The sequence below is a fragment of the Amyelois transitella genome, chromosome 22 (assembly GCF_032362555.1).
Source record: "Amyelois transitella isolate CPQ chromosome 22, ilAmyTran1.1, whole genome shotgun sequence".
Lineage (NCBI taxonomy): Eukaryota > Metazoa > Arthropoda > Insecta > Lepidoptera > Pyralidae > Amyelois > Amyelois transitella.
In genome coordinates, this window is record NC_083525.1 from 7,427,527 (window position 1) to 7,453,649 (window position 26,123).

The 26,123-nt window shown below is 35.0% G+C and overlaps 2 protein-coding genes across 2 annotated transcripts; one reads left to right on the forward strand and one right to left on the reverse strand.

The window, feature by feature from the left end:
* Window positions 1-458: 458 nt before the first annotated feature.
* Window positions 459-18,945, reverse strand: LOC106129987 (rhomboid-related protein 2). The gene is made up of 7 exons (XM_060950566.1): window positions 18,591-18,945; window positions 11,118-11,376; window positions 10,071-10,103; window positions 5,041-5,281; window positions 4,277-4,490; window positions 3,945-4,098; window positions 459-3,072 (listed from the first exon to the last, which is right to left on the reverse strand). Exons 1-7 carry the CDS (start codon window positions 18,675-18,677, stop codon window positions 2,927-2,929), a joined length of 1,134 nt encoding a protein of 377 aa, XP_060806549.1. The 5' UTR covers window positions 18,678-18,945; the 3' UTR covers window positions 459-2,926.
* Window positions 18,946-19,258: 313 nt separating this feature from the next.
* LOC106129849 (tectonic-like complex member MKS1) lies at window positions 19,259-25,777 on the forward strand. The gene is made up of 7 exons (XM_060950697.1): window positions 19,259-19,540; window positions 19,618-20,076; window positions 21,051-21,258; window positions 22,413-22,568; window positions 23,431-23,566; window positions 24,091-24,326; window positions 25,399-25,777. The coding sequence occupies exons 1-7, from the start codon at window positions 19,464-19,466 to the stop codon at window positions 25,609-25,611; spliced, it is 1,485 nt and encodes a 494-aa protein (XP_060806680.1). The 5' UTR covers window positions 19,259-19,463; the 3' UTR covers window positions 25,612-25,777.
* Window positions 25,778-26,123: the final 346 nt, after the last annotated feature.

Below are 26,123 nucleotides of genomic sequence, written 5' to 3' on the forward strand. Positions count from 1 at the left end.
CGGGTGTTGTTATTTAACGGTGACATATCATTTTTCTTTTCTTAATCCATAATAAAAAGATTTGAATTTTTGGTATATTTGTAACAAATAAATTAAAAAAATTCTGGACAAATTTTCACAAATAAATATAGATACCTTCGGAATTTCTCACGGTAGCTACGCCCTGCGCACTGTAAGGTTGTAGCAACAAATCTTTGAATTAATTGTTTGTGAATACTCTCAATAATTTTTAAGACATTTCCAACGACATTTCAAGAAGAAAGAACCAACACTTAAAAAAATATACGAAAGAATTCAAGTCGTACATTATTACTTTGTTAAAAATAAAATGTTTCCAAATAGCTGTAATTTAGCTAATAAAGTGAAAAAGAATTTATTGATGTCACAAGTGCGTTATTTGCGTGGTAAACATTGTATCCTTCAATATTTAGATGGAGCGGTTAAAGAAAACACGTAAATATAAATAAAATGACATGTATTTCGACTTAATCTACTACTCACATTTGTGCATATTCGATTACATAACAAGAACTTAATAAAGCTATAACTTCTCATGCAAATATAAACAAATACCCACAATAATGTCTCAACTAAAATGAACACAAATATATCAAAAGGATGATATAAAATTGAATATTACAACAAAATCAGTAAAGCTTTATTCTTTCTTTAATTTCGTTCAAAATTATTATCAGTAATAAAGTTATTTTTGTAATTACTACATAACATTATAAAACCAACAGATATACATCTAAAATTGAGGCAAATTATACAAACGAAATTTTATTATAAACAATGCACTAGATTAAAATACCTTGTTTTTTTTTATTTTTTTTGTTAAATACATAAGTACTAGATACAAAAATTGTATTGTGAAATTGATTTTTTGGTATACAAAAGTTAAGGCACGTTATACGTATCATAAGTTTACTTACTGACAACTTTAACAATTTATTATGGCAAATTATTAAGCTCGGTTTAACGTACGTGCATAAAACATAAAATCACATTATGTAAAATAATATAAAATGCTTCGTTTTACGGCTACGGGTCAATCTTTTATCTCTCACTTGCTCAGACTAATAGCCTATTCAAAGTTGCACTTGAGAGCTTTGCTTCAAAGCAAGAGATTCCGGTCTTTGAAGCATTTATTTTTAATGTTTCTTTTTCATGCACACTACCCCCGAGATGGTCAAGTTAACTAACCTAACAACTACCTACATAGATAGCAAAAGACGGTGGTCAACTGCTGTTAAGTCTATTTACTATTCAACTACTTCAGGAAAATGAAAATAATCATAGATTTTCAACATAAAGCGATGGAAATTATTTTTTTATATTATGGTAATTAAATAAGTGTAATATCATAATGAAAAAAATCCGGTACTAAATCATTATAATAATTTTACATCATTATAATTTAGCACCTATATGTATACTTTAAATGTTGTCTTGTATGGCAACGTCAAATTTGATGAAGTAGAAGTTAATAGTTCTCAAAATATAAGCAATAAAATATTGCGAATGCTGCACAATAATTTCTAATCTTTTATGTAAATTCAAAAATTTTACAATTTCTTCTTTCAGTACAAAGATTAAGTCAAATTATCAAAAATATTAATTTATTTTGCAGAGCAAATCCTGAATAAAGCTCATAGTACTCTTAAGTATCTAAAGAATTCTTAGAATTGTGATATAGCTATTTCCCTCCTTGTTTAAAGCTGTCTGGCAGAGTTAAATTGGGAATTACCAAAATACCTAAATGTTTTAGTAATAATAAAAATAAAAGCACTTCTTACTCTCTTACAAAACTTGCCAAAATTTAGATTCTTTGCAGCTTTTAAATCAATGCCGACACATTTATTCCTTGATTACCAGTAAAATTACTACAGGAACTATAGTTTAATAGATTAGAATATAATAAAAACAGACGACTTCAGTAATGCTAATACTAAATTTTAAGGCAAAATGCTTATAGTAATAAATTTATCAAAATTTGTTATACTGTAGATTTCTACTATTACTATATAGAAATACAATAAATTGTGCTAGTTTTTCCGTCGCTGTCATGTAAAATTGGAGAAGCAGGAATAGTCTAACAAAAATAAATATTTGAAGGTAAAAATCATTTAAATAAAAGAAGAAAAAAATACAGAGAGCGAAGCAATGAGACATTAAATAAATATGTATGTACTTCCATTTTTTTATAAGGTTCCACACAAAGAGTTATTATCTACCATCTTCCTGGTAGTTTGTGTAAGTAGCAACACTGGTTTATTAATTCACCTTTTGGACTTCTCGTGCTATCTACACATTTTCTAGTATAGTAATTCAAATAAAAAAAACTTATGTCAAAAATTTTTTTTCTCCAATGCTACATGCGGCTTTCCACAGTCTCCAACGTTTGTTGTTTGTTCAATAGCTCCTCTAAAATTACTTATTTTCAATTAAGTAGGTACCAAAACGAGACTTATTTTTCACGACCGACAATGTCTTGAAGACAAGACTTTAAAAATACATATTGTAAATTTGAAAATCACTACAGTATAATATTTAAAGTAAAGTTAAAGTGGCACTTTTGGTAACTTTTGCTAGAAGGCCGATTCCTTATGGGGTTTGGTTGGAATCGTCCTCCTCTATGACCAAAGACCATACATGTCACAAAAGTTAAAAACCCCTTGACATCTATGTCTTTACCCAGTTTAAAGGGGAATAAGGGGGGGAGGAGCCCCCTTTTTCAAAATTTCAAGGGACTTGCAAACATGTTATTCATACTTGAGCACCAGACTATTCTGTCAATAAGTCTAAAAATTTCATACGCGCTTGCTCCTTTATTACGGAATCAGCCTTCAAGCCACCAAAAAATGCAGTTTCTATACTAGTATCACTTAATTCATAAACTTTAACCAATCAACAGTCAATGCGATCACAGGAACCGCTCAGTCCAGAAGATGTTGGCCAGGATCCCGGCTATCATCAGGGAGAAGTATAAAACCACAGCTGCCCACCATAACCTTTTCTCCCATTTCCTCCTCTCCAGGTTACGCAGCACTCCAATGCCCACTAGGAGTCCTGGAAAATAGAAAGACACATTTAAAAAAAGTAAGTCCCAACTTCTTCTCTTCCCGTGGACATTGTAAGAATATATATGGCATATCTTAAAATAAACTGCAAATTCCTTTTTTATATGACTGGCTAGCAAGCCGTCACTATCAGAATGTCGATTCCACCATGCTATATTCTTCTTCTTATTCGAACACTCTTGTCAGAGTGGAGTGGGTTGCGCAGATGAGGATCCGATATTCTGTTTGATTTCCAGCCTGAAGTACCGATCATACACCAAAGTAACCTAGTCTAAAATCACCAGGAGAATGTAAATAGTTTATAACGTGTTACATATCAGCAATGGCGCCCGCCAAATGGGCTACATATCCGATATTCTGCTTGATGTCCAGCCTTAAGTACCGACCATACACCGCAGTAACCTATTCTAAAATCACCAGGAGAATGTAAATAGTTTATGCTGTGCTACATACCAGCAATGGCGCCCGCCAAATGGGCTGCGTATCCGATATTCTGCTTGATATCCGGCCTGAAGTCCCGATCATACACCAAAGTAACCTATTCTAAAATCACCAGGAAAATGTAAATAGTTTATGCTGTGCTACATATCAGCAATGGCGCCCGCCAAATGGGCTACATATCCGATATTCTGCTTGATGTCCAGCCTTAAGTACCGACCATACACCGCAGTAACCTATTCTAAAATCACCAGGAGAATGTAAATAGTTTATGCTGTGCTACATACCAGCAATGGCGCCCGCCAGATGGGCTACGTATCCGATATTCTGCTTGATATCCGGCCTGAAGTACCGATCATACACCAAAGTAACCTATTCTAAAATCACCAGGAGAATGTAAATAGTTTATAACGTGTTACATACCAGCAATGGCGCCCGCCAAATGGGCTACATATCCGATATTCTGCTTGATGTCCGGCCTGAAGTACCGGTCGTAGACAGCTGTACCTACGTCCACGCCAGCCAGCAAGAGGAACACTAGTAGCTGAATGATCGCGAACTCCATTTCCGACCAGTTCTAAAAAAAAACGTTCAAATTTAAATTTCAAATTCAAAAATTCTTTTTTTTATTAATATAGGACACTTCATATCGGAATCAAATTTATAAAACTTGTAGTTTGTTATATGTGTAGTAGATGGAATAATATAAGAATAAGATTTGAATATCAAAAAAAGTTATTATATTTTTTATTTACCATGATGATAGTAGCAATATGCGCCGCAATTAACGCGTAAACGCCTCCCGAAGCCCCCGCCAAATAGACCTTAGGGTCTGTGAGGCTGGTGGCCAGGGAGCCTGCTGCGACCCCGGCCAGGTACACCAGGGTCACCCTCCACCATCGGTGTACCATCTCCAGTGGGACGCCGAGGAACAGCTGCACGAGTAAGTTGACTAGAAGATGTACCACGCTGAAAGGACAAGATATTATATTTCATAAGTTTGATGTCATGTTGACTAAGTTTGAGAAACAATGTGTAAGGGTCTGATGAAGAATCTTCGGAGATAATAAAACTACACTAGGAAGAATGCAGCATTCTGTCTTCTTTCTGGCTTTTTGAGTCCCGGTTGCATCCTAACCAGGATGAGATAGGGAGGAGCCCGGGGTATGCCCTTGACCGTGAGCCCTGGATTGGGTGAGTCAGGTTTATACACGAAGCAACTCCCATCTGACCTCCGCTACCTTTGCAGGTAAACCTTACGCGTATTGGATCGACCACGGTTACACATCCAGTTTCCTGAATGTGCAGGTTTCCTCATAATATTTTCCCTCACCGTAAGAACATCGGTTAGTATTCACACAAATGTGCATAACTTTAAATACTAATTGGTACATGGCCGAGTACACAAAACACGTACTGTCAGTGTCAACAATTTTTTTTCATCAATTTGTTATGAATTTCTTTGTTGTATAAAAAAAAAACGATACTCCAGGACATAGAAACCAAACTACCAACTCACCCGACATGAACCAGCATGTAAGTGAGAAACCGCCAGGCCTCCTGCCTCTTGTTGGGATTGTAGATGAACAGCTGGGCGATGGGCCCGTTCGCCTGGGTCATGCCTTGGCTGGCGTCGTAGCAGAACAGGGCTATCTCCACCAGGGAGATCAGGATCATGCAGATAGCCGGCGGCCAGCAGGTGTACTCCTCTTCGTAAGTGCCGTCTGTGTACGTGAAGATGCTATGGCTATGGATACGGGCTTCAGACGTAACACAATTGAAGGATTGGGATTACGGGGGAAGGTGAGTGGTGTTTTATGATTTTCGTTGCCAGACATTTAGGGAAGTCAATGAATTTGGAAAATATAGATCATGTACAATTTGAGTCATGAATGACACGTTATATGTAATGGGAAAATATAGGTAACATCAGTTACAAGTATAACGGTCATGTGTCATGTTTGGACCATTTATCAAAATTTGGTTAAGAAAAAAAATGGTCAGTTAAATTGACCAATACAGTCAAAGGATCAAGTTTAAATTAACAAATTGTCATGACCATTGATCATAACATAGAAAAAGGTGGTCAAATAATATAATGTTATTATAATGGATCATATTTAGACACACGTCCAATTTAGGAAAAGTGTTAGGAATAGATCACGCGTGGTCACCGTGGTGACGGCGTGATGGCCGTCGACAGGACGCATTATTCAATTAAGATTGAGCCGTTATGAAAGCGAAATCACCATTAATTGAGCGGAATAAGAATTAATGAGACAATTTGCAAAAATTGAAATTGGGTTAGAGTTATATTTGCATAATTGAATTGAATAACATTATGCAAAAAAAAAATGGTTTAGATAAAGTAATGCACAAAATAGGATTAGAAAAATTTATGTAATTTTCAAGTTATTTCGTTTTAAAGGAAGTGGAAGGAAACACACAACATAAAAGGAGGAGAGAAAAGAAAAAAAAAATTGTTAGTAAATACATGCAGTGAGTATCTTATATTTATAATGTTAAAAAATATTTTTTTTCGAAATATTTATTTTACAAATCTTTTATGTAATCTTATCGAGTTTCATAATCGTACGTCTCGTCAACTCACAAATTAAATTATGATTAATGATTTAAATGGATTGCTCACATAAAATTAAACCAACCCTCTGTCCTAAGATTTGCAAAATAAACATAATTTTCCTCATTCATTAATAGACAATTAAACAAAAAATACTAGAATTACGTTAAAGTAAGTATTATATTCCGCCACCTTGAACCCTCCACCTTGAATTCCCATGGTTATTACACAAAACACAATCTCACATTCAATCTCACCAAATCACCATGAATTTGTTAGCAAATTGCATGCATTTTATGGCCATTATGAGGACGATATTAAGACATGTCCCAATGCGTACACATACCTAAATACTTAATGATACTTTTCACATATTTCACTAGTTTGTACCAACGCTGTCTGCAGTCGTTTGTGATTTTAATCACATTTTTGTACCGCTGTTTCCTTTTGCACGTTTTGTACCACATTTTTTTTACTAATACAGATTTAAATTTAATTTAAGAACGTCTAATTTACGGCATTTCAGTTTTTTTTTTAATGTTTATCTACACATCCCAACACTGGCCATTATTTTTTTTTACTTTTTTTTTAAATAGTACCGATTAAAATGTAAACATGTCCAGTGCTGGTCAACGCTAAATAAACACTAGTAAACCAATCCCTTTGATGCAGCCTCGACCACGGCACTACACGAGAGTATAATAACGTAATAGACCAACAAATTTAACAATGGTTATTGCAAAATTGTGTTGAATTGTAAATTGAGCAATGCAAAATAGTAACTTCATCTGGTCTTGTTTTTATTGCAGTGATAATGACCGTGTTTGAACACATGTTTAATTTATTTAAATTAAAACTATGAGTATAATAAAATTGAAAATGGTCTATTTTAATAAGCGATTGGTCAAACGCATATAAATATGTATAATTTTAGTATCAGACACAATTTAATATGTTTCTTAATAAGAATATAAAACATGTTTTATGTTCACAATTTTTTAGTATAAAAAAGGAATCTAGATATTGTATTTTTTTTAATAGTAAAGTAATTCTGCTATGTCTGTCGTATAATGTGGTATACAAGAAAATAAAAAAAAAATTAAACTAACACATTACTAAAGTTATTATTATCCAAATCCATAGAGAAAAAATCTCAATAGATCTTTATCTATTTCTTCACGAATCAATGGATTAACGAGGTTATTACGTCATAGATCGTAGATTAGTATTAGATAATGTCTGCAGGACTACAACTCTTTGTTTGTATATGATCGTGTTATTGCTAGGCAAATGAGGTAAATAAAATATATAAAAAAGATTAAATATGTACGTATACTCCAAAATTTTAGTTTTTACGAAGCGATTTAAACAGCAAGCTTATAAAAAAAACGATTTTAAGGAATATACAATTATGAAATTACCTGAAATTTGATTAATTTTTTTTTATTATCTTTAAACATACACATACACATTTATTACTTACGGGGTAGCTAGAGCCAACTGTCTCAAAAAGACCGAGTGGCCACTTTTAGCTATAGGCTAAATATTTTCATTATTATAGGTTTTGTTTTATGCTAGTTTTCGGTATTCATAATTTATCGATACCAAGATATATGTATGTACCTACCAAAATGTAATGTGTGTAGTCTGTGTAGTAATGTACCGAAAACGCAGACTACTCGGAAATTGATAAAATGTTACTGATAGCTGAATCCTGAAAATGCAATTTCTTCTACAAGATTTCTAAGCAATAAATAAATAATAAAATAAAGTAAAAGTTAGTTAAGAATTATATTTTTATGCTATTTTACAAATGGCAGATGGGTTTGAAAAAAATATTTTTGATTTACGGAATAAAATGTTGATGATTAACATTATAATAATTAATACTACTGACTAATAAGATGAAAATTTCGAACTAAGTCTTTGCAGAAGAAGCTTCAAATTGAACCCCAGAATAAATTATCTAAATTTTGTTAAGAAAATATATATAACATAAATTTTGTGATTGTTTTCACCCGGAAATTGTACGTGCATTGTTTACATATCATGTACGTACCTACATTACTAATACCAATATGATGTATGTATGCCCCTTAGCAAAGAGCTGGGCAGCGATAAGTCGATAAGATTAAATTATGCGATACAAGGTTATTCCTGGTATTAAACTATCATTTTTATTTATAGCACCATTTTCGGGTATTTTATTTGATAGCATTATTTTTCCAACAGCTGAATTGGGCTAGCGTTAATATTGTCTATGTTTGGTCACATCCGAATGTTTTCCAAAAAGCGCAGTCTAGGTAACGACATAATTTAATAATACAATAGTTGAAGAGACAGGATTATTTCTTGATTTCATAAAAAAAATATAAATAACTGACTGCCTGGTAAAATAGGCCGTTGTCTAAAAAATCAAGTGAGTCATGTTATATAATATTAATATCTTATAAAAATTTGGGTGGGGTCTTCATTTTTGTAAGATTTAATAAAATCAAAATTAAAAAGTAAATAATAACACTATTAAAAAAAATAAAACTTATTTTCAATAATTGTGGATTGACACAGTTCTATATCGAGACACAAAAAATTAGTCAGCTATCCCCACATTGTCACGTTTTGATTGATAAAGTTTCCATTGTGTTGTGATAATAAAAATAACGAATATTGCGTATGGTTTTACTGTTTTTCTTGTGTAACTATATAACACTAGGTCGTGATGACATTTTGTAGGAATTATATATTTTTTTATATAAAATAGGAATTATAAGTATTCAGCAATAAGAAGGAAGGAATAAATTAACAACATTTAAGCTATGATTGATATTTGTGCCGTGTGGTTCCCGGCACCAATACAAAAAAGAGTAATACCACTCCATCTCTTTTCCATGGATGTCGAAAAAGGCGACTAAGAGATAGGCTTATATACTTGGGATTTCTCTTTTAGGCGATGGACTAGCAACCTGCCTATTTCAATGTCAATTCTATGACTAAGCCAAACAGCTGAACGTGGCCTATCAGAAGTTTCGAGACTGTTGGCTGTCTACCCCGCTCAGGATGTAGACGTGACTATATGAGTGTATGTATGATTGACATTAATAAACTTTTACGTTTCACATAAATTTCTTGGAATTAAAAAGGTGTAGGTCTTTTTTTTTAATAATATTAGTATAAGTAGGTAATTAAGATTATTGTAAAAATTTATAAATTCAAATTTTGTTAGTGAATTGCATGTAGATTATATGAAAATATATTTGTTATTATTTATAAATGTTAAGGTAATTTCCTATTAGTTAATAGTAAATTTTACTAATTTTATTCAACTTTTTTAAATAACTAACGTAAATCTCCATTAAAAAGTAATTACCGTGTCAACTTTACGATTTCCTTCGTAGTTTCAGTTATTTACTATGCCGACAAATATTACACATAACTGCCATGTTTCTCTCGATTTCTGAAGCACAAATGAATGAAATAATTCTTGATGAGTCGGAATGAAAAAACAAGCAACAAGGAATAAGCTCTTTTTTATCCTGTTCTTAAAGGTTGTTCATTAAGTAACGGTAGAAAGTACTATTGTAGTAACAATGCTTCAAATATAAATTTAAAAAAAAATGATAATATTGCTTAATTATTAATGAACATTAGACGACACCAATTAATATTGAAATTATTTGACACTATTTGGGTTGCAGCTTACCCAAGACTGACGACCATAAATCATTATTATTTTTCTCAAAAAAAAAAAGGCATTATACTACGAAAACAAAATTTTCTTAATTCGTTTCTAAGAGAAACATATCTTTTTTTATTTTTAATCTTGAAGCTATGTTACTACTTAATCTTTCAAAGCCGCACAAAATGAACTTAGTAGGTATGTGAAATTTGGTTAGACCCAAAACATATTTTCAAGCCAATAAGGCAATGAAATGACACGAAAAAAAAAAATAAAAACAATAAAATAGTACCACTGTGAACGGGCACCGCTCGAAAACTCGCGGCTAGAGAAAAGTAAAAAAAAATGTTAATCACATAATACACCTTTACTGTGTACATCAATAATTATATATTTAAGTATTTATGTACATAAAAAAGAGGAGATAGACAAAGACATAACAAGAATTAAAAAAAATAAAAATGTAATAAGTAGTTATATATTATACCTAATCAAATTAGTCTTCAATTCCATAATCATAAATTTACAATACACAATTTCATATTTACATTATGTACATGTAAAAAAAATAATGTATTCTATCTGTATCGATTGTATTAAAGTTTTTATAAGTTCGATTTAGTAATAAAATATTTAGATTAGAATTAAACGCTTTAACTATAGTAGCAATGTTTTTTCATTGATTCATTTACAAAGCCTGTTTACCTTAATTAAACAATAATACATGCATGTGTACGATATACTTAGTTAATTAAAATCACAGTATAAATGCATGTTAAACTAACTAATTTCTATCTACTTTATTAGAAACCAAGCCTGCTACACTCCATGCTGTTTAAATTAATATGTATAAGTAATAGAAAAATATAAATGCGATTTAAGAAAAAAAAATATTTGCTACTACTAATTTATTTTTCCACACAAGAGGATACAACCGGAGCTAAACGCCAAGAGGATAATATTTATTATCTGAATATAAATAAATATAAGCCATTAGTTATCAGTTACCCTTAGGTAGGTACTCTACTGAGTGACTGACTGCCTAATAGACAAATTATTAGGCTTCAACTACCTGAGTTGAAATTTGGCATTTATGTTCCTTGCGAAGTGTACTTTCCGAAATTTTCACGGACACTTAAGATTCTTTTTTTTTATGAACGGCGGTCATCATCTGAACTTATATAAATTGCGCACAAAGCACGCCTCAATGTGGTCCTGCCTGTATAATATAAAGGTGGTTGTAACCACCTGGTGTGTACACCAGCCCTATGAAATTGGCCGTCATCATTTGAACTTATACAAATTGTGCTATTTAAATAGATTCATTATTAATTGTTACCTATCGTATCCACCGGATCCCTGTGCGGTATGATCGAGTGGACGTATCTGGCCACGAAATGTCCGAAGATCGCCTTCAGGTCAGGATGGTGCATCATCTCAACAAACTCTGCGAAGTCCAGGTACCCCGAGTTGTCTCTGTCAGCCAGGCTCATAATCTTGTCGACTACATTGTCTGGTAGATCGTGGTCGTATTCTCTGGATTCTATGATCTCTTTCAACTCGACGTAGGATATTTTTCCATCGTTGTCTTTGTCGTACTGGAAAAAGAAAAAAAAAATGTTTAAATCAATGTCAATATTTTATACAGAAAGTAGGCCTTCCCAGGCACTTTTTCACGTCATTTAACATTTCAATAAATTAAATTTAAGATATCTATACTAATATTATAAATTCGAAAGTGTATGTCAGTATGGATGTTTGTTACTCTTTCACGCAAAAACTAATGAACCGATTACGATGAAATTTGGTATGTAGGTACCTGAAGACCCAGAATAACATATAGGCTACTTTTTATTCCGGAGTTCCCGCGGCAATGTTACCACGCGGACGAAGTCGCGGGCGGCCTCTAGTACCTATCTAATAAATTTGTATTTGTGAAAAAGCTACAAACTACGTAAGCACTTAACCCCCTTTAGGCTAGCATCCCCTTCAAGGAACAAACTGAACGCTCTTCAAAACAGACACAGAATCCCTTTAAAAAACAGAACAAAACGCTACTCAAAAAGGACACCCTCCCCAAAAAGGGTGCTGGTACTTCGCCCAAACAAATCGACCACTGGTAAGAGAAAATACACCAGCTAATGTATTTCCTTATCCGCAAATAATAGTATTTTGTAATGTATGTATTTTTCAGTATGCATGTGCACTTTATCGCACCACCAACTTAAAGTTTTTTCTGTTCGGTCAGCTGGTTGACTGGTAGAGAATGCCAAACGGCATTAGGTCCGCCTTTTGTACATTTTTGTTTTTGTGCAATAAAGTTTTAAAAAAATAAATAAATAATTAATCTGTATTTTCCCTGGGTTTCTCAGGGAGGGAGGACGCTCACAGGAAAAACGCACAGACTGGGTAGCAACCAGGTTATTAAGTAGGGCGACAAAAAAATAAGTACCTACGTTAACAGTAACTTTTTGTATTGATAAAAACATTAATAAAATCAGAAAAACACTGTACTCGTAGAAATCTAAATAATATATTATTCCGATTCGTATGCGGCGGCTGTTGTGCCTTCCCAGTTTATTTTTAAAGGTGATGCTATTTAAAAAGAACATTGTTTCAATGGTGATGCATTAGTGTCTCCGACCTCAGTCTAGACTTGAGACATATTTGGTCACACAAATCGTGGATACTGGAGACTGGAGCAGACAAGAAACGCGTCATACTATATTTTTGTAGGCCTTTTGATTTCTGATGACGCGAAGCTCATAGAGAAAAATACATATGTATTACTAGAGGCCGCCCGCGACTTCGTCCGCATGGAAACCCTATCAATCCCACGGGAACTCCGGGATAAAAAGTAGCCTATATGTTATTCTGGGTCTTCAACTACCTACATACCAAATTTCAACGTAATCGGTTCAGTAGTTTTTGCGTGAAAGAGTAACAAACATCTATACTGACATCCTGACATACTCACAAACTTTCGCATTTATAATATTAGTAGGATATGACAGTTCGTGGAATTTTTTAAATTATAAGGCTGTGTCTAAAATAAACCGTTAGTGTCACTTGGCCCATGGGTTCTATTCAATAGAACTAATGGTATTCGGATAGACGTACATATGTTTGTGTATAATATCTTTATTTATATTTACACAGTGACAAGAAATCCTACTAATATTATAAATGCGAAAGTTTGTGTGTATCTCGGTTTTTATATCGATACATATAAATATTTTTTTTGTAAATATACTCAATATACAGACAACATTTTTTACTATTTATTAGTAGGTATGTATTGATAAAATTAGTCACCACCCCACTTATATTATTGAACTAGTATATTGTTTACATTCACTAGACACTTGTTTACTCTGTGACCTAATCGCTTCGCACCTCTGCCTGATAACAATAGTAGGCATTTAAGCCTTTGTTTAATGCTTTCTAGTCGATAACTACCATCGTGTGGATCATCAATAAGGTTGGTTAAGAAAAATATTATGTTTTCTTAACAACTGTAAGGGTCTTTTTACAAAGTTGGGGGGTCTTTTTACAAGCTTGAAAATCTATACTAATATTATAAGTGGTTTGTTTGTTTGAACGCGCTAATCTCAGGAACTACTGGTTCGAATTGAAAAATTCTTTTTGTGTTGAATAGACTATTTATCGAGGAAGGCTTTAGGCTATATAACATCCACGCTTCATGAACTATGAGGAGTGAAGAAATAATGGAAAATGTGTCAACGCGGAAAATTATTCCTCCTTGAGGGCTTCAATGATGCCCAAAATAACTATCCCATGCGAAGCCGCGGGCAGTGCGGGCACAGCTAGTATTTACATAAAATAGATGAAGTTAATACTGGACAATAATAAAAAAAATTGTAAGTAAATGCTCATAAGTATGTGTAAATGTTATGTCCAAAATTTTGCAAATTTTTAATACCGTCTCCGTTTAGCCTCAACATTTGTGCCGCACTTTAAGTAGCCTGAAAAAAAGGGAAACTTCACAATATTTATTGCACTGTTAACCCAATACAAATATCAGTGTGAGTAATCACTGATAACACTTTATCGGAAAGATAACAGATATGAGGTAACGCCGTCCTTCATGCAATTCTTTACATACATATTATTATCGTTTTTGGATTATCTGATTGTATGTTACATAGAATTATACTCTAATATTGCAAAACCTTGCGACGATGGGAAAGTCATCGTAATAATTTGTATGTTTTTTTTTATTTTATCTTTTTTTTTTCAAGTCTTTCATGACCTCACAGAATTAGTATTATGTACTTGATTAGATACCATCATCGAGATTGTAATAGAACTCATCTGTCCGTCGAGTCGAGGCATAGGTATACCTTCTCTTTTTTTCTCAATTTTTCAATGGTGAACCCTGTTGAGTGTTGACACATTTAATAACATTTTTAAAAAGAGAACCACCACTAATTGATAACCTCCTTTTTTGTCATATTTCTTACAGTTATAAATATATATACGGGACAAATTACACACATTGAGTTAACCTCTCAAGTAAGTTCGAGACTTGTGTTACGTGATACTAACACAACTATATTACATTTTATAATAAATACTTATGTAGTAAAACATCCAATTCAATCCATCCAATCCAATCAGAAAAAGTTCGTTTCTCATCATGCCCGGGCCGATATTTGAATCCGGTACCTACTGTGTCACAGCACAGACAAGCGTACCTACTACCGCTGCGCCACAGAGACCGTCAACTTATTGCCAAAGAAACTCTGACACCAGGCTGTGCCATCAGTTGACTACACATGAAGGTAGAATCATTTAAAAGCCTTAGTCATAACTAAGTTGGTCACACAATCAAATTCAGTTTAGAATCAAACAATTTCTCTGTACTGTATGAGTCACGAGGAAAACGAATTTGTAGCGATGCCTCATATGAATAACCTTGAGTGAATTAAATGTAGATTTCTATCATTTATATAGTTGAGATGAGGACTTGAATTTAAAATTTTTGTTCTCTAATTGGATAGGTATTTTCTCGTCATATTACGTTAGTAGGTATAGCCAACAGCATATAGAGTTATTCAAATTCACTTCAAATTCATAGTCTAAGATCCGGCTGCAAAATCACTACGTTCATCGCGTAGTTAATCAAACTCACATTTTAACATACATTTATGAATAGGATAATACATAGATAATAGGGTGCCAGTCAATAAGTGGCCGCAAGTAATTTTAATTAAATTAATGTTAATTAATTTTCCAAAAAAAATTTCGTTCACTTGTTTTTTAAATAAAATATCATCCACATCATAGAAATGTATGTAAAGAATTCGAAAATCAATGGGTGCCGTTACACACTCGGCCGCAACTACTACGCAGCCAGGTGTAAACAGGTAATATTTTGGTCTATTTATACGTTCATGTCGTACACGCATGTTTTTTATATCAAATTAAAGCTATTTTTTTTTTTAATATGATGATATATCGCTGCCTGTGAATAAATGGCCGCAAATTAGGGTTGCTAGCTGTTAAAAACTCGAGGTATCCGAGATAAAGTGAAAGAGAGTTAGCGCGTAACGCCACTTGTTAGACAAGGATGGCGAGTACCAGCTGTGCGAGTATTTGAAGCCATTGCGCACGCGTCAATAGATTGGGTTCTCAGCCAGCGATGCAAACAGTAATACGAACGACTTTACATTTACTCCAAAATTATAATTAAGTAATTAATATTCTGCAAAAAAAAATGAAAATAAGAAAATATTTATTTCATAATAAAACATTGTTTATTGATCAAGTAAAAATGAAAAAAGCGTACTTATAAAGAATAGAATTTTTATTGCACTGTTGAGAACCCTATCTATACGCGTGCGCAATGGCTTCAAATACTCGCACAGCTGGTACTCGCCATCCTTGTCTAACAAGTGGCGTTACGCGCTAACTCTCTTTCACTTTATCTCGGATACCTCGAGTTTTTAACAGCTAGCAACCCTAATTTGCGGCCATTTATTCACAGGCAGCGATATATCATCATATTAAAAAAAAAATTAGCTTTAATTTGATATAAAAAACATGCGTGTACGACATGAACGTATAAATAGACCAAAATATTACCTGTTTACACCTGGCTGCGTAGTAGTTGCGGCCGAGTGTGTAACGGCACCCATTGATTTTCGAATTCTTTACATACATTTCTATGATGTGGATGATATTTTATTTAAAAAACAAGTGAACGAAATTTTTTTTGGAAAATTAATTAACATTAATTTAATTAAAATTACTTGCGGCCACTTATTGACTGGCACCCTATTATCTATGTATTATCCTATTCATAAATGTATGTTAAAATGTGAGTTTGATTAACTACGCGATGAACGTAGTGATTTTGCAGCCGGATCTCGTACTATCATCTCTTCCCGGGTCATAGTTTCATGCAGGGTAACTTGATATGCGGTTGACTGTACCATTAATAATTCATTCATTTATAAATATAATCAGGTCTATATCCCTTGCGGGGTAGACAGAGCAAGCAGTCTTGAGAGACTGAATGGCCACGTTCAGCTGTTAGGCTTATTGATGTAATTAAGATTCAATTCATTCATCATTATGACAGGCCGCTAGCCTATCGCCTAAAAAAAGAATCGCAATCTTATAAGCCTATCCCTTACTGCGTCCATTCTTTAGGTCTAATCCCCTAAACCGATCTCCATGAAATTTTGAATAAGAAGGACATAGATCTTTTCACGCGGACGGAGCCGCGGGTGAGACTTTGTAAAATACATAGTATAAAGCGAATCTGATTTATTGGTTTGTTTTCTTATTTCTTTAACCAACCTAAATAGGTACATATTAATTTCTTTTGCATTTTTATGGGAGATAATACTAACGAGTTCAAAAATTGCGAATTTATACATATGAGAATTTGGCGCTTAAATAAAAGTACGTAAGTAAGAAGAAAATGCTGCAGTGCAGTTTGTTACCACTTCTCTGCCTTGGAAGCGTTGCCAGTAAACTTAGTTTGAAGTAATTTATATTTGACGTGTGACGTGACAACCAATGTTGTTACCATACGTTTTGACAATTATTAAGCGATATGAAGTATCCTATAATAATGAATAAAAAAATTTAATTTGAAAGTAGTCAACGATAGAATGAAATTCAGTCACTTACAACACCCTGTATATATGAAAGTGAGATTTACTCGTTCGCTCGGGCAGCGGACCGTTACATACTTATGTACATGTACGTAATTAGTTTTTATTCTCGTAGTAAGTACCTATGCCTATATACTCGTACGTAGATAACAAGCACGATGATTCACGCTAGAGGAATCCGGATTATAGTAACACTCAATTTTTTTAACCCCCGTCTGAAAAAAGAGGGTTGTTATAAGATTAACTTGCCTGACTGTCTGTGGAATCATAGTTTACAAGCAGATTAAGCGATTTTGTTTTTTTTTTCGTATTAAAGGTGATTTACGTACGTGTGTTCTTATACATACATACATAAAATCACGCCTCTTTCCCGGAGGGGTAGGCAGAGACTACCTCTTTCCATTTGCCACAATATGTGCATACTGCCTTCGCTTCATCCACATTCATAACTCTCTTCATGCAAGCTCGGCGGTTTCGGGTACTTTTGACCTGACCCTTTACCCTTTCTTAAACATGTTGGAACAAAATCGGATTGAAAGGGGTTCCATGCGGACGAAGTCGCGGGCGGCCTCTAGTATAACATACAAACGTAAAATGCCTCTTTCCCGGAGGACACATTAACATACTTCTTCTTCCTAGCTACAGTCCCGGTTGCATCCTCACCACTCTGGAGAGAAGCCCGGTCTAAGCCCTTGACCATGGATCCTGGATCACGTCTATATCCCCTGTGGGGTAGATAGAGCCTGTAGTCTTGAAAGACTGATAGCACATGGCCAGCTGATAAGCTTAATGATTGAATTGAGATTCAAATAGTGGCAGGTGGCTAGCCCATCACCTAAAAGAAGAATCCAAAGTTTATAAGCATATCCCTTAGTCGCCTTTTACGACATCCGTAGGAAAGAGATGGAATAGGACATTTTTATATTGGTGCATGGAACCACACTGCACCTAATGAGATGAGAGAAATTCAAGGCTGTGATCTAACTACCTACTCTTCTCCATAGTGTTAATGAACAAACAAGTTATAAATCATGCTAACAGACAAGTCATCGCCATGAATGTATATTGGTATGCAGTTGCATTGTTTTGGTCAAAATAGATTTATACATACATTAGATTTTAACATACATATAAATGAAAATGAAAAATAATTTATTATTTTATTTTATTTATTTTATCTAGTCACATCTATATCTCTTACACAACATTCAGTTGTATGACTTCATGATGGAAATGTGATTCAAATAGTGACAGGTTGCTAGCCTATCGCCTAAAAGAGAATCCCAAGTTTATAAGCCTATCCCTTAGTCACCTTTTTATTCTAAAGTGCCAGAAACCACATGGCACATAAACTTTTATTATATTTAGAAAAGAAAAAAAAAGGATTATACATTTACGAAAGAGCAAACTGTGTCTAAAAGACATTTATTAAAACAATTTGATACATAAGAGTGTGTAAGCAAAAAAAAAACTTTTATTTACCTGTTATTATGTATAAAACTATAGTTTAATACATAATAACAGGTACCTTTAGGAGCAAAATGTTGATCAGTTTTTTTTAAAGTTAGTTCATTATATCCCGGTAATTTTGTCGACGGATAAAAGGCAGGTAGGTTGGTGTTTCTTTACGTGTCAGTGTTTTTAGATGTAAACAAAAAAATTACCTTGTTAAATATTCGTTGCCAATACATATCGGATCTAGTTGGTGTCAACGGTATAGATACCGTTCTTTCTCTCGGCGCTGAAGACATTTTCACCAAAATACCGGTAGTTTTATTCAACAAGCAAAATAACTGGTTGGAACTAAAAGTAGCACATCACAATGGATGCATAAATAATATTTGCGAAAGAATGACAAGTATCTTAGGGCATAGTTCACTGGTTTGATCAATCAATGTATTATATATAAAATCATTACTATTTATTACAATACAATCTCGGTACGAAAATGTAATAAATAATAAAATTCGGCAACCACGACCTTCTCAAACAAAAGACGCGTAAAAACTGACAGAAACAGAATGCAATAAATGGAGTACGAAGGAAATGACAATGACAAGAGAACGAGTGCAACGAGCAACGAATCGAGGACAACATTAACAGGATAATGACAGAGAAAAGTTTAATTTTTTTTAACACAGTGCAACGCGAATGTTATAAACATCAATTGAAGTTTGAGTGGAATTTTGATATTTCTTATTGCTACAAGATAAAATACGTAAACTTAAAACATTTTTACAAATAAAAACGTGCGAATGCGATCGAACAGGCAACACTACTGATATAAATATATATATCACGCACGTTCCCATGACAACAGTTTTGACAACAACTCATGGACGTCAACAAACATCTATAAAATAAAAACAAAACAAAGGGTTTTCGGAAAATATGTAGAATAAAATTTATTTTAGCTTTTTCTTTTTATTCCTCGCTAACTGTATGCGCTTTTAAAGCGGGGTCTACGAAGTTTATTTTTATTTATAATTGACCAAACTTTTCGTCTTGTGCCTTAAAAGAAGATCATAACACTAAACATGAATGATTTTGTTCGATTTAACAAAGTTGCGGGCGTTTACTGGTTAAAGGATCCAATAAAAAATGTTACAATTAAGTATGTATACAACATGAATACCTATTACTCTTTAAATTAATTACATATTTATCATACTTAAAACTATTATTTTACAGAGTTAAATTGAAACCAAAAGATGTTCCCATATCACTACCTAAATTTGAAGATTATACAACATCACATGACAGCATTCAACAGGACAGATCCCAAGAATACACATTTAAATGGCAAGAGAAAGTATTCAGTGCGTGGGAGCTCCAACGATACATGGACATCCATAATTGCATCACTGATACAGAATTAACATACCATCAAATGATTGAGGAGTCCGATTATGAACCATCTAAAGTATTTACTTATGTTCATGATGATTTTTATTTACCGTTACCAAATGATAGTAATAAGAGTAATGTCAGTAGTTTAAGTAGTTGTTTTGAGAAATTGTGGTTAAAGGAAAGAGTGAGTGGTGTGGTGGAGAGAAGTTCCATGGGAAATTTGTTTAAGAGTGAAGAGAGTTTAAGCAGCGAGCAGTGGACTGCTATGCACGTGGTGTTGGATAATTCTGAATATAATGAGTAAGTAAAGTATATATTATACAAATAATGTGCCGTGTGGTTCCCGGCACCAATACAAAAAAGAATAGGACCACTCCATCTCTTTCCCATGGATGTCATTAAAGGCAGTCGCCTTTGATCACAATTTTATAAGCCTATCTCTAAGTCAAGAGATAGGCTTATAAAATTGTGATCCTTTTTTCTAGGCAATGGGCTAGCAACCTGTCACTATTTGGATCTCAATTCCATCATTAAGCTGAGCAGCTGAACATGGCCATTCAGTCTTTTCAGTACTATTGGCTCTGTCTACCCTGTTAGGGATATAGATGAGTCTATATGTATGTATGTCTAATGCACCATGGTATTTCAAAACAACAGAGCTTCATGAATACTTCGAAGTTCCCACAGTTAAGGAGGAGATTGCCTCTAACAGTGTCAAATACAAAACAAGACTGCTAAAGCATCCAAATGAACTAGCAGAGCAGCTGACAATCCCGGAGACTATTCTTTGATTAAAAAAGCAATGATTATGAGACAGAATATACAAAATGATGGCACAACAGAGACTGTTCTCCACTGGAAGTGCTACTATACTCATACTTATAGCCATGTTAATCTTGATTGCAGGATTAACTAAGAAAAAAAGATAATGCAATTAGCATAAAGTCGGCCTCTGTGTCGCAGCTGTAGCACGCTTGTCTGTGACACCGGAGGTCCCAGTTTCGAATCCCGGCCAGGGCATGATGAGAAAAGAACTTTTTCTGATTGGCCTGGGTCTGAAATGTTTACCTATATAAGTATTTATTATAAAATATAATATTGTTGAGTTAGTATCTCGTAACACAAGTCTCGAACTTACTTCGAGGCTAACTCAATATGAATAATTTGTCCCGTATATATTTATATTTATTAAAGACGCTTTTATCCGCCGTAATTTAAAAACTATAAATGTTACAATAAAAAAATTACTAAATCCGTTCATACGTTTTTTTCAGAGACTCCCATCTCTTACTAAAACAGGAGTTAACACTAATATCATTATACCACAACACAACTCACAACTACCTGATCATGTCACCAGATGTCAATGACCTGGAGCTGAACCCTTACGACGTTGAGGCAGCAGGAATACGGCTTGAATACCAGTATGGGATTCAAGTGGACTTCGGAGAGACTTGGCATTCCGAAGACCTTGTAACTTTGGTACAGTTTCCGGCCTAAATAATGTGATGTTTCTTAAAGAACTTGGTCTTTTATCTATCATATTATACTGGCTTCCTAAGAGAATGACACAACATAACGTATAATCACTTCTTTATCCCCTGCGAGGCAGACAGAGCCAACAGTTATCAAAAGACTGAAAGGCCATGTTCAGCTGTTTGGCTTATTGAATTAATTTAGTTTCAAATAGTGACAGGTTGCTAGCCCATCGCCTAAAAGAGGAATCCCAGGTATTAAAGCTAATCCTTAGTCGCCTTTTACGGCATCCATGGGGAAGAGATGGTGTGGTCCTATTTTTTTTTTTCTATTGGTGCCGGGGAACCACGCAGCACCAAGGAAATCAGTATCTAAATACATATATATACTACTAGTTCAACATTCATTCATGTTTTTTAATGTAGACAATGTGCATTCGTCTATGACTTAGATTTAAGAGATCTATATTTGTCATTGACGTCCGATGACAATGCTGCAGTGTAGTTTGTTACGCCGCTTCTTCTACACATGCGCTTTGGAAGCGGTAGTAGTTATGATTAAATTTAAGTGATGTGACGTCAATAAGTGATACCTTGTATCCAATTTTGAAAATAAATCTGTTCTATTCTATTCTATATGTATTGACAAAACATACTTACTCCACCTGTCGTTCAGAGAAAGGCCGTCATTATAATTTTCACTCCCTCTCTCTCACACACAAAAATGTGTGTGAGAGAGAGGGTGTTCTCAATTGTACCCTCAGCCATTGCGGTTTGAGTTCCTTGTCCAGATCCTATTTTCCATTAGCACACAATCATTCCTGGTGACATTAATCCAGAACTTTAGAAGTGATAGTAATTCTATGTTCCGTGCTATATGCCGTGTGGTTCCCGGCACCAATACAGAAAAGAATAGGACCACTCCATCTCTTTCCCATGGATGTCGTAAAAGGTGACTAAGGGATAGGCTTACAAACTTAGGATTATTTTTTAGGCGATGGGCTAGCAACCTGTCTCTATTTGAATCTCAATTCTATCGTTAAGCCAAATAGCTGATCGCGGCCATTCAGTCTTTCCAATAATGTTGGCTCTGTCTACCCCGCAAGGGATATAGACGTGACCATATGTATGTAATGTATTCTACTTATGTTCCTTCGACAGCTGGAGAAACTGTACAAGAAATGGCTGAAGCGACACAAACAGCTGGTCAGGGTGTCCGCCCCCCCGCTGGACCGGCGGCTTGTCTGCTTGACCTTGGAGATACTGACGGCAGACAATTTTGACATGGACGACTTGTATGTGGAGTATCATATAAAGGTAATATACATGCATATTATAATCATTACTAGGTATATCCTTTACAGTGTAGACAGAGCCAACAGTCTTTAAAAGACTGATAAGCTGTGTTTAGCTGTTTGGCGTAAATGATAGAATTGAGTTTCAAATAGTGACAGGTTGCTATCCCTTAGTCGTCCTTTACGACGTCCACAGAGATGGAGTGGTCCAATTCTTTGCAACCTTCACAGAGACATGATTACACATCCAAAGTGTCAGCTCTGTCTACCCCGCAAGGGATATAGACGTTGCAGGAGTCAGACGGGAGTCGCTTTGTTTAAAAACGTTACTTGCTCCCTCCGGAATGGTTATCATCTCTCTAGAGAGAGAACGCAACTTATCAGAAACAGCTAGAAAAACTTTATAATGGCAACACCAGAAATAGCTGGTCAGTGTGCAATTTGAGTTTGCATGAAGAGTGTTATGAATGTGGATGAAGCGAAAGAAGTATGTAGAGATCGTGGCAAGTGGAAAGATGTAGTCTCTGCCTATCCCTCTGGGAAGTCGTCATTTTATGTAGTACCTACATACATACGTACATATGGTCACGTCTATATCCCTTGCGGGGTAGACAGAGCCAACAGTCTTGAAAAGACTGAATGGTCACGTTCAGCTATTTGGCTTAATGATAGAATTGAGATTCAAATAGTGACAGGTTGGTAGCCCATCGCCTTAAAAAAAAGAATCCCAAGTTTGTAAGCCTACCCCTTAATCGCCTCTTACGACATTCACGGGAAAGAGATGGGGTGGTCCTATTCTTTTTTGTATTGGTGCCGGGAACCACACGGCCCACGTACCTATGTTGAATAATGTTTGAAGTACAATTTTACTTAAAACTTTAAAGATACCAGAAGCAGTGCAATGTGACGGAGCTTTACACGGCCGAACCCACGTCACGAGGTCTTCGTGTCAGGATGGAAGTGAGAAATGGGCTTTCGGATACATAATCGAACTAGGGCTGGAGATGCACATTGGAACTGGTGAGATTATTATTTGGTTATTGATTTGATTGATTATTATTTGGTCTTCATCATCATTATCTTTGATCTAAAAAAGTATGATTACGTGTCCATGTATAGTGCCGTTTGGTTACCGGCACCAATACAAAAAGAATAGGACCACTCCCATCTCTTTCCTATGGATGTCGTAAAAGGCGACTAAGGGATAGACTTAAAAACTTGGGGTTTGTTTTTAGGCGATGAGTTAGCAACCTGGCACTATTTGAATCTCAATTCTGTCATTAAGCCAAATAGCTGAACGTGGCCATTCAGTCTTTTCAAGACTGTTGGCTCTGTCTACCCCGCAAGGGATATAGACGTGACCATATGTATGTATGTCCATTTATCTTACTAAGCTGAAGTGGCTTCCCATTCGCTTTCGTGGAATTATTCGCATCCTCTGTCTGCTTTTAATGTTTTATTTAATCCCGCCTTTGCTTCTTATCTTAAAGATTGTTTCTCTTTCCGTCATTCGTCTAATTCATTCAGTATTCATTCGGTTCCAGAGATCACTCCTCTCCAAATGTTTTTCGAAGTAATTTCCACCGACTGGTGGGGGCGCCACCGTACAGAGGGCTACACCTATCTCCCTCTAACATTGACTCCTGGTCGCCACAAGAAACAGCTGTCCTGCTCTAGACCGCAAGAAAATGACAAAATGGCCGCGGAGAGCAGACGATTCTTTGTCGGAGGTTGTCATTTGATAAAAGATTTGGATATATTGGCAAAACCACAGCTGCAGGTTTGTATTTTTCATATAGTAGACGAACGTATCTTGATCAAATCGGAGATGTTCTAGCAAAATGTCTGGTCAAGAGTACCCGAGACCGCCAAGCTTGCATGAGGAGAGTTATGAAGTATGAATGAGAGTTTTGGTCATGTGGAGAGGATGAATGAAAGCAGGTTGACTAAGCAGATATACTTACAAGGAGAGTGTGGAGGGAAAGGTCGGAGTGCGAAGGCCTAGGCGAACGTATCTTGATCAAAATAAGAACGTCCTGGCAAAGGGTCAGGTTAAGAGTACCCAAAAATGTGGATGTAGCAAAGAAGTGTGCAGGGATCGTGGCAAGTGGAAAGATGTGGTCTCCGCCTACCCCTCCGGGAAAAAGGCGTGGTTTATGTATGTGTATGTATGTATGTATGTAACCGGCAAATTAGTTGAACCAAAAATGATAGTAGTTCTAAGAAGTTTCAGTCACCAGCTCTTGTCTCTACAATTGGCGCTTGCCGGGGTCATAAAATCACATAATACTTCGTAGTGTCAGAACACTTTGAATCAAAAGAACTGAAATACCAATGCATTAAGGTTGGTAATTACATATCCTGTCCTTGGTAAGTGGCAACTGCAGCACTTACCGTCAGGTGGTCATTATGTTCACATCTTCCTGGCATTTGTTTGGTCACACTATCTGGAGGATTATCGCCCAAGACTCACTCTCGTCTGATATCTGTGACTCTATTAGGTACGATTAACCGTGTGGTTCCCGGCACCAGTACAAAAAAGAATAGGACCACTACATCTCTTTCCCATGGATGTCGTAAAAGGCGACTAAGGGATAGGCTTACATACTTGGGATTCTTTTTTTAGGCGATGGGCTAGCAACCTGTCACAATTTGAATCTCAATTCTATCATTAAGTAAAATAGCTGAGCGTGGCCTATAAGTCTTTTCTAGACTGTTGGCTCTGTCTACCCCACAAGGGATATAGACGTGACCATATGAATGTATGTTTGTATTATGTACGATCGTTGACCCTAGTACCATGACCGAAGAACCTGACTGACCTGTTTGACAATAAAATAATCGTTTTCTAGGACGCGAACTTCACCTATGTTTCAACAGGGTTATTAAACCTCCGTTGGGACGTGGTATCCCAAACCCACATTCCTGGGTTCAGCACTCCACAGCCAAGCACCAGTTCTTCATCAGCAGTGCTCCTTGGAGCAGAAGCCGTGCTAAGACAATATAGAAAAGCCAGGGCCAAACTAGCGGCAGCTACTAAGGATCTACCCTGTGGCGACATCTAGCGGTGAAAGTATGATGTTGTAATGTTTACGTACTCGCATAGATGGCGTTGTCAAAAGTTTTGGTGGACTCCAGTTTCTGCATTACACCACGTCTTCTTATCACCAGGATTTCATTAGCGGTGCTTCTTGAAGAAGAAGCTGTAATGAGACAGTATAGAAATGTACGAGAACGCTGGTATACTATGTATTTTCACAAAAAAAAAAGTGAACTTGTGTGGAAAATATTAAAAGAACTTTTCGTAAATTGTATGCATTTACTATTGGTTTAATATAGAAATACATTTTAACCTAAGTAAATGTATTAGCACAGTTTATTTTTAAATATATTTATCGACAGTACATTAAAATAGGACATGTTTTTTTTTTAGTTTTTTTACATATCTTAAATCAACACAGTAATATTTAATTATTAATGAGGTAGATAGATTGAAAATAACATGCAATAAGTTTGAACATGCATTAGTAATTTACATTTATGTTTACGTATAAGGCAAAAGGGAACACACAAAAAA